Consider the following 13,717-nt stretch of genomic DNA (forward strand, 5'->3'; position numbering starts at 1 on the left):
TACAAGTTACCACTTCTTTTTTAGGTATCTTATTTTAAATATTTTATGACGATTAGATAAAAAAAGAAATTAGGTAATTAACAGCAAAAGATTTTCAGATTTTGAATAAGCAATTATGTGTACAAATCACGGACATATAATGATATATACAACATTCATATTATTATTCTGTGATTATCACTTAGACATTCTTATCAGTTATCAAAAAACTGACAACTGTTATAATGTTTAATTCTTATCCTTGCATTTTGCATTCTATAGTTTGCATATTTTCCCAGCCCTATTAATTGTGTATCTTTGGTAATCACAGTATTCAGCATATTAATTATAAGAATAGACTAGATACATTAGATACACTGCTTGTTAATAAGGGATTCGACAATATTGTGAAACAATTGGTAGGTAAATATAATTTTCGAAAATAAGATAGCTCCCTATTATGCTTATTAAAGTTATAAGTTTGTATTGATACGAACAATCATTATAAATAATTTACTATTTTGATAATCTCAAGTTGTTAATCCAGTTAATTCCACAGCTACCTACCTAATTGAACACATCATTGGCTGATAATTGTTTCACTTATCTTTGTTAATTGTGAAGAAAATCATTTAACATTGTTACAGTTGTCAGATGTTAATCAAACGTTTATATTCAGTTTTTAAAAATACGTTTTCCGATATGGATAATCTTATTGCTGTTTGTCAAATAACATCGACTGCCAATAAAGAAAAAAACTACCAAATGTGCAAGGCACTAATTACTAATGCCCATAAATGTGGAGCAAAAGTGAGTATGGATAATATGATGTAATGTTTTAGAAATAGTTTTGAGCCAGTAATTATTATTAATTGGTATTTATTTTTATTTATTATTCTCATTTCTCAGATGGTTTTTATACCAGAATCATTTGATTACATTGAGGAAGATAAAGCTAAGGCATTAGAGATGGCAGAGTCTTTAGACGGATCTCTTATCAATAGTTATAAATCATTAGCTAAGTCATTGAATATTTGGCTGTCTTTAGGCGGATTTCATGAAAAGGTAATATTGTTAATAATTTTAATGATATTGTTTCAGTAATAATGTACTTATACTTAACTCTAAATTAAATTGCAAATTAATTTTCATTATTATTTATTGATTCATTTGATTTATTCTATTTTATTGAATTAATCTTATTTAATAATATTTTATGTTTATTAATTAATAAATTTGTATAATATCTTAATAAATTACTGATACTTACTGTAATACTAAATATTATTGCATTCACAGTATTGTATTTTACAAAGTGGTTTACACTATTTATTACATATTATAAACAAATAAATAAAATGTTTTTTTTAAATAACAACTTAATAAAATATAATAACCAAGTACACATATAGTTTCTTAAATACAATTAATAATATATTAAACATCTATAATACTTCTAATGTTACTAATTACAACCGTGTTGATTAGTTAGAGAGTTATATAATAAAGTTATATATTAAGTTGTTTGATAAAAAAATCACCCTGTATAAATAAATGGTAAATGTATAATTAATAATAAATTATATATCTAACTCAAATTAATTAAATTTTTTCCATTCATTCATATTTGTAATATGCATGTGACAATAATACAAATTATCATTGAATGCATAAGTAGCTGGAACATTTTATTTTAATTTAAATCTTAGTTATATTAAATTCAAATGAATATATTATGGAATATTTTTATTTATATATTTGTAAAATTTTATAAGATAATATTATTTCTTAGTTATTATTTATCACATATTTTATAGTTTCAAATTTCAATACAAAATTTGCATTTGAAATTTGAATTATTTTCTCATTTGTCAAACTAAATTAATTTGTATGTATATTTCAACAAAAATATTGATTTTAAATTAAAATGATGTAATTATCAAATAACTTTTTGTATTGATATTTTCAACAAATGTCTAAAATATTTATATCATATTTATAATATGGCGAGGCTAAACAGGTATCAAACATCTCTTAACTTAAAGTTTAAACAATTTACTTATTAGTTGAATAAGTTTCTATTTTTTAAGTTAATTTATAATTTATTGAATTATTTTTAAGTTTTCAGACACTAAATTAAGGAACACACATTTGGTCATCAACAATGAAGGTGAAATAGCTGAAACTTATCATAAAATACATTTATATGATGTTCAAATACCTTCAAAAAACATTCAAGCATTTGAATCAAGTTTAGTTGAAGCTGGTACTGAAATCTCACCACCAGTTAAAACTCCAATTGGAAATGTTGGTTTAGCAATTGTATCCTTTTATATCTATCAGTTATGTAGAATAAATTATATCCATAATAATATTATGAAAAAAAAAACACCACAATTTTTAAAGTATACAATAACAATGTCAGTATAAAGACATAATTTTTTTTTTTTAATTATTCAATAAACAACTTTTTATATTTTTATAACATTTATAAGTCATTAACCAAAACTATTATTGTACTTGTACAATATTGTTCTGCTAAAGTATATCTTAAGTAAGTTATTTTCATTTGTTCACTATTATTTATTTATTTATTATAATATTTTTTTATAACCGCCAATCGGCAATTTAATTTTAATTATTTTACTAACCAATAATATATTATTTAAATAAAATAATAATTGCTTTTCATATAATATCATGGTAAACTGCATTCATGTGAGTTACTTATTTATACATAAACAAATATTTCTTTAATTAAAAGTTTAGTGTTATGATATGCGATTTTCTCAAATGGCTATAGCGTTAGCCGAGAATGGAGCAGATATTTTAACATATCCATCAGCATTTTTCTTCGGTACAGGTGCTTATCATTGGGAAATATTATTGCGAGCCAGAGCTGTTGAAACCCAATCTTATGTAATTGCTGCTGCACAAACTGGCAGTCATAGTTCAACTAGAAAATCTTGGGGGCACTCACTGGTTTGTTTTATTATTATTTAACTTGTAAATAGTTTTATATTGAACATTTTATAGGTGGTTGATCCATTAGGAACAATAATAGCTCAGTGTTCTGAAGAACCAGGTTTTGTTTTGGCACCAATTGATTTATCATTAATCAAAACTATTCGCCAGGAAATGCCTCTAGAATGTCATAGACGTTATGATATTTATCCAAAAATGATTTCAAGTACCTTATGTAAAAAAAAATCAATTGAAGATTTTTATGAATTTAAATTTGGCTCATCAATAGTTAAAGGTTTACAAGTATTTTACAAAACACAATTATGCTTAGCATTTACCAACATTAAATGTGTTTTACCAGGTCGTATCCTTTTAAAATATTTTAAAATTATATTATATTTAATTTGTTTTTTTCTATTAAATATTTTCATTAAATATCAATAATCAGATGTTTTAGTGGCTCCTCTTAGAGCCGTAGAAAAATTAACTGACTTATCTAAAGATGAAGTTGGGGATCTATTCCTTGCAGTTCAAAAAGTTCAAAAAATTATTGAAGAAGTGCACAACACTAATTCATCATCTATTGTTATTCAAGATGGACAACATGCTGGACAAACCATTAAGGTACTATTTATTTTATTTTAAAATATTTAATGTTATGGTTAAATTCTTAACTATGTAAACATTTTACACTTCTTTATTTCTATTGTTAGACACAAAGTTATAGAAAAAATATGAAAAAATTTATATTAGTATATATGTAGAGCTTTGAACAAAGATTTATTTTTTTTTTTAATACAAGTGAATCCTAAATACTACAATTTTATTTCCATTTAAAAATTAGCTATTTTAATTATTTATTAGATTTCTTTTAAAATTATTTTCATAATTATACTTAATTAAAATACAACAAAAACTCATGAACAATTTTATAAATCAAATCAATTAATTAATGTTGCTTCTTAAGTTATTTACTATTAGTTAATCTCATAATTATATAAGTTAATATTTATCATTTTTTATCAAGATAAAAATAAAAATAATAATTTTAGTACTAAATTGATATTTTAATAGGTATTGAATAATAATAATGAGTTTAAATTCAAAAGTAATAATTTTATTGAAATGTTTTTCCTCATGTATAAATATAATGTAGTGCATACTTTTTGTGTCCCAAATTGATAATAGCAAGTAACTTGCGTGCAAATAGTTAGGACACAACTTAACCTGTCGTATTTCAATGATGTTAATCACGTCTTAAATAATAATTTTGTAACAATACAATTATACAGTTAAAATATACAGGTATAGGTAGAAAAGTGTATGACTTACATTAATTATAAATAACATACCGTTAATTTCTTTGTTGTTAAATTTGGAAATTTGAGTTTCGATAAATTTTATTTCATAATTTTGGTCACTCCTATAATTTTGTTTTGTTTATGGTTTATTAGAAATGTCCATAAGAATATATATATATATATTAATTTGAAATTCTTTTAGTACTTTGTTGAACCAAAAAATATTAAGGCGTGAGTGATTAAACGAATAATTAAATCTCAATCATATTGTAATCAAAATTATCATTTGAGACGTAAATAACCCATCAATAAATATGATAGGTAAGTTGTGCTTGGGAATTCAGAACACAACTTACCTGTTGTAATATTGTAAATTCTTAACAACAATCTTACGAGATACAAGTAGTACGATGCCATATAATGATTGGGATGGCACTTGTATACATGTACAAATAAAATATTGTTGTATTTAATTTGTATTAATTATTTTTATTATTAGCATGTTCATGTTCATATTATTCCAAGAAAGTGTGGAGATTTTTTGGTCAATGATGATATATACAGAAAATTACAAAACGAAAAAGACTGTAAAAATCCAAAGAGAAGCGATGATGAAATGGGATATGAAGCTTTATTTTTAAGATCATTTTTCTAAATTACTTGGTTTTAAAAATTATTGTCATTAGTTGTTTAAATTATATTATTACTCTTTACCAACATTTATATTATAAATATAAACTTATTTAACTGTAAATTATAACTCATGTTTTTTTTCTTGCTTTATTCTTAAACTATTAGGTAATGTATAATATAATTAAGTCTTATAAATTATAATATATGATGAATACAACTAAAACGATCATAATTAATTTCCTCCAATTAAAATAGATACTATTTTCCACAACAAATAAACAAAATTATTACCAATTCTTAGAAACATGAAAACATTAAACACACTTTTTCTTCATAAAACATAAGTTTTGAATATTATGTTTTATTGAATTACATTTTTTTCTTTGATGGTTGGGTGGGGGTGGGTAGAAGGGTGATGTATTAATATTATATAAATGATTGACTATAAGATACTTAAAAATAATATGATAATACAGTATGTGGTAAGTATTGACATATGAGATTATTTTAAAATATTAAACCACAATGATTTTTCAAATAAAAATTGAATTTAATGTTTTCATTTGTACTTTGATTATCAGGCAACTTTATTGGTTTGAGAAAAAATGCTATTTTTAATGTATGAAGGAAATATGATTTGACCTTAAAATATTAGGTGTTTTAAAATTAATTTTAAATGGTAACTGTGAAAAATTATTACAAAATAGTGTACACACAAATAAATAATAAGTTTTTTGATAGAATAGGGTTGTAATATGCATTTAATATAAATTGGTTTTCTTCATAATTTGAAGAAATTCTTCTTGACTGACTTCACCATCACCATCTTTATCTGCTTCATCTATCATTTCCTATAATATCATAAATAACATTACAATTAAAAATTTATCATTTTATGTTATACCAGAATTTTATTTATATTAAGTCTAAACTGTATTACGTATATTTTTATTTAATTCTATTTGATAAAATTTAATATGCTATGAATAATTCTTTAAATGTAACTTTAAAATAGATTTATTCTGCCTAAATAATTAAAATATTTTTTTTTGCACCAATACCAAACAATAACAATTTCAGCAAACCTGTTATAATAATATGACTGAATCCAATTTAACAATAGATTTTAAGATATTATCATAAAATGACCAAATTTTAAATTAAAAAATAAATATTTTTACTATAGTATAATAATAATTATTAATTAAATTTTTAGTCATAGACTTATTTTTTAAAATTATTTGTAAGGGATACATTTTAATTTTATTAACTTTTTTATAAAGACCTTTTGGTTATAACAGTATAGAATTTTACGTATTTAGATTTTTTTTACCACTATACTGAGGTTTTCTGCACAATAGTAAGAGGGACAAATGACAGTCCCTCTTTCTTTAGACAGTCTTCTGTCTATAAAAAGAGTCTGTCTGTAGGTAAGGTTTAAATCGATGAGTTTTTAACCATTAAATACTCTCAATCAAACAACTAATTGTAAACTAGCTAGATACAATAATTAATATATTTATGTTTCAAACAATTTATATTCACCTGGAGTTCTTCGTCAGCAATATTCTCGCCTAATTCTTGGGCAATACGTTTTAAATTGGAAAACGTTATTTTTCCTGTACAATTATCATCAAATAGTTTAAATGCTTTAATAATTTCTTCTCTTGAATCTTTATCTGCCATCTTCATTGACATTAAAGTAACAAAATCATCATACGTTATGACACCTAAATAACATTTTAAATAAATAACATAAATAAATAAAGAATAAAATAAATAACATTTTTAAGTTTTTAAGGTATCTAGTTGTATAAATTATAAAATTTGATCATTAAAACAATAACTTACCTGTATGCTGTTTATTTAAGTTAAGCAACATGCGTTTGATTTCTTCTTTTTTTGGTTCAAATCCCAAAGCTCTCATGGCTACCTAAAATTTCAATTAAATTTATATCATACTACTTCTAAGATCATACAGTAACCATAGTTAACTATAAAACAGAAATGATAGCTTATGAAGCTAAATTAATTTATTCTATTTTGATGAAACTATATACCTTTAACTCTTTGGTTTCGATTGACCCAGATCCATCTGTATTAAACAGTTCAAAAGCTTCTTTTATATCAGCCATCTGTTTTTCACTAAACTCAAATTTGTTGCCTCCAGACTTTTTTCGGTTTGTAGACGGCATACTTACACTGACTTATGTGCTTCCAACAATAACAACAACAGTCTAAACAAAACGTTAAATATATGTATGTATAAATATCTGTTGTAAAGAACCACAATCAATCGCTTTACTGCTAAATGTTCAGAGAAATTTTAAATCGCACAAAAATGAATGTACTAAAAACAAAAAATAAAAATTGCAACTAAAGTAATAAGTAGTACATGCAATACTGTGTGTATTATTAATTGTTATATAAAACATGAAAAATTCTGTTGGATTAGCAAAAAGAACTTGATCTTTTGAGTATAAATCTGTTGAGCTTAGAACATGAGTTTCGGTCTAGGTGTGAACTTTGGGTCAAAATGTCATGAATAAGGTACACAATGCATTCGATTTACGTTCCTCGTTTTCATTATAGTCTTGTTTGTAATATAATTTAATTAATATGGAACAATTTTCCAGTATGATGAACAAAACTGGAATTTAGCTGAACGTAAATCGTGTAAAATATGTGAGTACGCGAGCTTAAGACAAACGCAGCGAAAGCGTTTTTAGAGACTATTTTGTCTTGACTTTAAACACACGGGTGGCGCACACCAACCTAAAGCCGGAGCGGCGGCGGTTCGTAGCTGTCGGTCGTCAAATCGATGGAGAACGCCAACGGATATCGTGTGGGCACGGCGATCGAATCGACTTTCAATTACCTAAATCGGTGTCGAGACGCAAGTGACTTTTTTTTTTTTATCGATATAAACGACCACTGGATCGATGACGAGCGACTGGGACGGAGCAGCGCAGCCGGTGGCTCTGATTATCAATATCACACATTCGCACTACAACTGATCGGCAGACGATATTGTTTGTGCAGTGGTCGTATAAACAAATTGTTTACGTACGCAGCTAACCGTATCCTAGGCGACGGCGATTACGGTTTGAGTGAAAAAAAAAAAAACGAATAAAAACGATTTACAATGATTTCGTTCTTCGGGGGCGGTGGTGGAAGAGTAGCTATCGAGGGAACTTATTATAGTCGTCTTCCTAGTACTAGTACTCGTAGTAGTTAAATAACAGTACGATATCGTCGACTACAACATTTTAAAATACAACGATAAGTAATAACCAAAACGTCGTTTGGAGATAATCAATAATCACGAAATAAATGAATATTACGTTCGTACGAATGTCGATGTTTCATGGTTCTCACGACGACGACAACTACAACAATAACAATGATATTATCGTTATCTCTGTAAGGCGGCACATTGATAACCGCCGTGTGCGCCGTGTTCGATGTGCGAAATCGTGTTGAACTCAGTCCTCTCAGACCTCTCGCTACGAATGACGGTCGATCAGAAGCGAGAGATCAACAGAGGCAGTTGCAGTTAAACTTGCACACCGTTTTGCTTTGTGAAAACGCACCGTTCCCCAGAGTCTGTCAATCGGTCTTTGGTTTTGCTGGTCTTCGCATCGGCACGACGATCTGGTATCGTGTTTAATTGGCGCGGAGTCTGAGCACCAGCAATCATGAACAAGCAGACGGATCAGCTCACGGACGTGTTCATATCGGACGAAGTGTTGATGATGTGCCACAACCTGGCGCTGCTCACAGAAAAGGAAGAGGTCGCCGCTCTGCTCATTGGCCAGGTAATAAGCGGATGCCGATGCAAGTCTTCCTAATAGGTGTAACTTCGCACAAACGCGTCCATTCAATGTCTGATTGGTTTTTGGTTTTTCTAGAAAATAATACACGAGTATGGAACCACTGTGTCCGTGACGGCGCTGTCGATACCGCCTCGGGGAGAGATAAAAAAGGACCGCGTAGAAATCATGTCTGAAGACTTGGTGAACGCTATGGAAGATGCCAAACACTTCTCCCGCATCAAAGGTGCTAATTTGAATGTCATTGGCTGGTATCATTCACATCCTCACATCACTGTGTGGCCATCTAATGTCGGCAAGTATATAATAATTTTAAGCAATTTTCTTTAATTAGTATGTACCAAATTGAAAACATTTTAAATTACATTATAATTCAATTTAATATTTAACTATATGTTTATGCATTTAATAAGTCATAGTATTAAAATAGTTTTTTGTATTTCATAGATTAATGACATTATAATATTACTATACCTAGTACACTGTAATAATCATGACACGGATTAGTTGGTATTAATTAATTATTATAGAATAAAGAAAAGTGAGTTTACAATGCATTTTATACTTCTAGAAAAATATGAAGGAATGCAAATATATAGTTGTGCCGATAAAAAGGTTCCAATAATTTCAGGCTTAACCATAATCTTAATTTATTTTTGTAATTTTTAAATTAGAAAATAAAAGTTTGCAATATACTTGGAGTTAGTTTTATTTTATATACCAAGTATGAATTAGTAAATGCTGCTCTATGAAAATTATGCTTTTATGATAGTTGTATATTACATAGTGTATATTTTTTACAATTATATTTTTTTTAAATATATTTAGATTTATTTACATTCTTTTAAATTTCTATAACATTGATATCTTCATTAGTTTCTTCTTCTGACACATTATATACAAATTTACCTTTTTATGATATAGCTATCATATCATTGTTATTCGAGTTAATTATTTTTTTCTTATGGTATTAGGCAGTAATCAAAAACTGTAATAGAGTATTTTAAAAATTATTTCAAATGTTATTCTGTTTTAAATATCTGTATTTTTTCAAATTTGTTATCAACTAGAAAGTATTATATTTGTTTAAAACAATAAAGCCTATTGGCTATTATGAAGCTTATTTGAAAATACTTAAAATTTCAAAAAGAAATTTATAATAAATACTATGATTAAATTAGCAAATTAATTACATTCATTATAATAATGGTAATTAGTGTTTTTATTAACTACCATTTATTTACATAAAATACTATTATACTTATTACAATGATTGATTTATAAAAAAATATAGTTAACATCTAATTTTTATTTTTATAATTCTTCAGATTTGCAAACTCAGTTGAACTTACAAAATATGGATTCATGTTTTATTGGTATAATTTGTTCATCATATAACACAGACACTACAACAATGGTAAGAAAATAAGCAAAAGAGTATTTACTAGAATGGAAAACGTATTTATCTTTTAGTTCCTGACATATTAAACTTATTACTGTTTTAATGATGTGAGATATTAAATAATAATATACAGTGTTAAAATTTTCTTTAACCGAATATTTTTAACACTGCCAATCATTTAATGTGATAATTAAATTAATTATTTTACAAAAAAAAAAAAAATAGAATTTATGTAATTTTATAGACATTTATTAGTCCAATATTAACATATTAGCCACATAAATATAAATTAATTTTACAACATTGTTTTTTAAAATTGTAAAACCATGATTTACCTTTTAAAACTAATATAAATAATTATTTATATATTTTAAGAGAAATATATAAATTATTCATTGTATTGTATTATTTGTAATTTGTTTTTACTCCAATCACCTTTAAATAACTATAAACCATATATGTTATGAAATAAAATTCTTAGAGTGGTCTTGACCACAATTTTCAGAAACTATATTCATATTTAATGCAGCTCTTAAGAGTAAAACAATTTCATTCATTAATTAAAATTTTGTTCATATTCAAATGTTTATCTAAGAAGTATCTTTGTAACAGGGTTTTAAATTGTGTTCAATTCTATATACTACTTAAAAAAATTTTTTTCAAAAAAATCTCATGATCTAAACATTTTTTTATTTATTTACTCAATAAATTCATAAATATATGAAAGCTAATTTTAAAATACAAACCAGAACACAATTGCTTAACATATAATATTATTATATTAACTTACTTAGAATTAAACTTGAGTATGATTTACTTTCATTCAATTTTTTTACGTGTTTATATTGTTATAATTCATTTGGTTGTTTATTTTTTTCATCATGCCTATAGATGGTTTAATTTCACTGAAATATTCTTTGAAAAAATGATCTATAAAGTGAATTTCTTTCCTGAATTTATATTACATCTAAAAATAATAAATTATTTGTACAATTAATCTTATAAAAATGTTATAATTTATTCTTTAAATATTTAAAATAAAATAATAATAGTATAGTATAGTATTATAGTATTCAACTATAATTTTCAGAATATAATTATGATATATCAACTCAGTAAATACCCATTACATTTTAGTATAAAATGATAAATATTAGTATTCATTTTAAGCTAGGTATTTGGTTATATTAGATAATATGTAAGATTTAAAATTTACTGCTTTGGTTGTAAATTGGATATAAATATTAATACTAATACATTATTGTAAATTTTTTGTTTTAGATGAAAGAAATGAAAACGGTATGCTTTCAAGCAAAACAAATGAATGGTACGGTGCAAAGAATAGATGTTAAATTTCAGGTTGCACCTACAACCTGTACCAGCCAATTGTCATTTGGAGTAATTACTTTTTTATTTTCTTATGTTTAATCAAATACTATACATAATTAATATAATAATTTTATAAATCTGAAGTCTGTTACTTGCTATAAACATTATTATTTATAATTTATTTTGAGTGAATTTATTCAACTATTTTATACTACCTATATTAAATTAATAAATAAATATATAATAATTTACTCTGAATTTATATAACAAAAACAAAAAAATACGCACATTTTTTACCATTGCGCCAACTAAGAAAATAAAATCCTAAAACTTATTTAAAAGTAATTTTTATACTAAAAAAATAACCTTTTTATTTTTTTAATATTTTACATTAAGTACAGATATTCAGTACTTGATATTAAATTTAAATTATTGTACGATTTAGACAATATTTTTTATTATTTTTTTTTTTTAATATAACTAACTAATAGCATGTTCCAACATTTTTAAATCATTACAAGTTAATAATTTTTAATGTAGCTTGAGAAATATTTGAGATTTGAAACATATAAAATGTTGTTCTTTTTAAAAAATTGAATGTATTATAATTTTATATTTTATATTACTATACATTTTGTAGCACTCTATCTTTTTTTTTTCTATATAAATCTAATCAAACAAGTATTTATAAGTAGATCTAATTTGTGTTAATATTTTTAGGTGATTGTAAAACATATTGAAACATTGTATGATGAACTCATAAAAAATTATAATGAAGCTAATGAAGGTGATATAAGTCCAATGGCTCAGCTTCATAATGATTCAGGTATATTCTATCATGAAAAAAGTTTTTCTAAATTATAATTTTTGTGTAATAAGAAGTTGACTACTTGAATATTGGATATACTTCCATGATTTTATAAATTTATGAAAATTAAATAAAAAAAAAATAATTTTTCCTATTCTTATCTATATTATTTATTATTTATCACTCAAAAACATTAAAGCTTTGTAATTTGTTTGGAAGACCAGGTTTTAAATTATATTACGACTTCTAAATATTTATTAAATAAGTTTTGTTAATTTTGTAGTGGAATTACTTATTTTTATAAATAAGCACCCTTCTATTATATTCGAAACCATATTAAAGAGTTATTTTCTTATCATACCTTGCATAATTAAATTTAATAAATTAATGGAAATGTTATTAATTATATTTTGGTTTTTAGTATACACTTTGTCTGGAATACATATGTTAGAAACAGTGGCTAAACCTATGCTGCAAATGTTAGAAACACAACGTGAAAGTTCAACTAAAAGAATTCAAAGTCTTCAAACAAAACTAGAACAGCTCTCATTAGGTATTAATGATGAGCAATATTGTGATGGTACAAACAAAAATAATGTCGATCATGAGAATAGTGATGATTCCTCTGAGGGCTTAGTCACATCAGTACAAATAAAAAATCAACCCAAAGATATAAAGAAAGGGAAAAAGTCTAGTATGGTATCCTCTCCAGTCTAAATTCATAAATAATAAGCAGCTTCAACAGAAGCATACTTAATGAATTTATTGACTATATTTTATTCTTACTTGTCATTTTTTTTTAAAAATATATTGTGTATTGTTTAATGTATATAAAGGTTTTGTTAAAATGTTTGTTTTTTTTTTATCAATAATGTTACTATTTTTTCACTTATTATTGGACAGTTTTGTACATCTTTGTATTCAGTTTGAAAGAGCTAAAAAAATATTTTATGGACGGTAAAATATGTTGATTGTATTATTGAAGATAAATCATTTATTTTCATTTAAAAATTAAACATTTTTAAATGTAAAGAAGTTTTATGAATGTTGTGAATTAGCATTGTTTTCAAATGTATAAAATAATATTATTAGGGCTGTGAATTAAATTTACTGTTAACTTATTATGCTATATAAACCAATATATTTATATAGTTAACTCTGAGCGGTCTGTCAGCCTATATTATTGAGTATATTTTATCTCATATATTTTATATTTTTTCTAATGACATTTATTTTACTTAAGTAATACAGTTTAAATTGAGAATAACATAAAATGAGTTATTATTTTGTAAATATATTATTATTACAAATATATTTGAATTACAACAAAATAATAAATTTTTATTCTATATTTAATGATTCAACATTGTTAAAAGATCTTTAGATATTTATAAAAAAAAAAAAATGTTTATTCAATTTCAAGACCTAGGTATAACAATTAAAAACGTATTATTAATTATTAATTTTA

General features: G+C 24.7%; 3 protein-coding genes across 6 annotated transcripts; 2 read left to right on the plus strand and 1 right to left on the minus strand.

Moving 5' to 3' along the window:
* The first annotated feature begins 178 nt into the window (after nucleotides 1-178).
* On the plus strand, nucleotides 179-5,004 carry LOC114129419 (deaminated glutathione amidase). 3 transcript variants are annotated; one of them, XM_027994147.2, is made up of 8 exons: nucleotides 179-402; nucleotides 627-789; nucleotides 889-1,044; nucleotides 2,101-2,301; nucleotides 2,749-2,961; nucleotides 3,016-3,307; nucleotides 3,392-3,567; nucleotides 4,744-5,004. In XM_027994147.2, the coding sequence occupies exons 2-8, from the start codon at nucleotides 634-636 to the stop codon at nucleotides 4,897-4,899; spliced, it is 1,350 nt and encodes a 449-aa protein (XP_027849948.2). In that variant the 5' UTR covers nucleotides 179-402; nucleotides 627-633; the 3' UTR covers nucleotides 4,900-5,004. The 3 variants fall into 3 exon arrangements, with proteins under 3 accessions (XP_027849948.2, XP_027849947.2, XP_027849946.2); XM_027994146.2 differs by having other exon boundaries at nucleotides 180-398; nucleotides 539-789; XM_027994145.2 differs by having other exon boundaries at nucleotides 183-398.
* A 579-nt stretch (nucleotides 5,005-5,583) lies between these two features.
* Nucleotides 5,584-8,237, minus strand: LOC114129421 (uncharacterized). 2 transcript variants are annotated; one of them, XM_027994150.2, is made up of 5 exons: nucleotides 7,756-8,237; nucleotides 6,938-7,114; nucleotides 6,729-6,810; nucleotides 6,423-6,607; nucleotides 5,584-5,728 (listed from the first exon to the last, which is right to left on the minus strand). In XM_027994150.2, the coding sequence occupies exons 2-5, from the start codon at nucleotides 7,070-7,072 to the stop codon at nucleotides 5,639-5,641; spliced, it is 492 nt and encodes a 163-aa protein (XP_027849951.1). In that variant the 5' UTR covers nucleotides 7,073-7,114; nucleotides 7,756-8,237; the 3' UTR covers nucleotides 5,584-5,638. The 2 variants fall into 2 exon arrangements, with proteins under 2 accessions (XP_027849951.1, XP_027849950.1); XM_027994149.2 differs by having other exon boundaries at nucleotides 7,653-8,237.
* A 17-nt stretch (nucleotides 8,238-8,254) lies between these two features.
* Nucleotides 8,255-13,267, plus strand: LOC114129420 (lys-63-specific deubiquitinase BRCC36-like). Its single transcript, XM_027994148.2, has 6 exons — nucleotides 8,255-8,695; nucleotides 8,789-9,005; nucleotides 10,039-10,127; nucleotides 11,394-11,510; nucleotides 12,162-12,267; nucleotides 12,671-13,267. The coding sequence occupies exons 1-6, from the start codon at nucleotides 8,576-8,578 to the stop codon at nucleotides 12,964-12,966; spliced, it is 945 nt and encodes a 314-aa protein (XP_027849949.1). The 5' UTR covers nucleotides 8,255-8,575; the 3' UTR covers nucleotides 12,967-13,267.
* Nucleotides 13,268-13,717: the final 450 nt, after the last annotated feature.

The sequence above is a fragment of the Aphis gossypii genome, chromosome X, assembly GCF_020184175.1.
Source record: "Aphis gossypii isolate Hap1 chromosome X, ASM2018417v2, whole genome shotgun sequence".
In the NCBI taxonomy this organism is placed as follows: domain Eukaryota; kingdom Metazoa; phylum Arthropoda; class Insecta; order Hemiptera; family Aphididae; genus Aphis; species Aphis gossypii.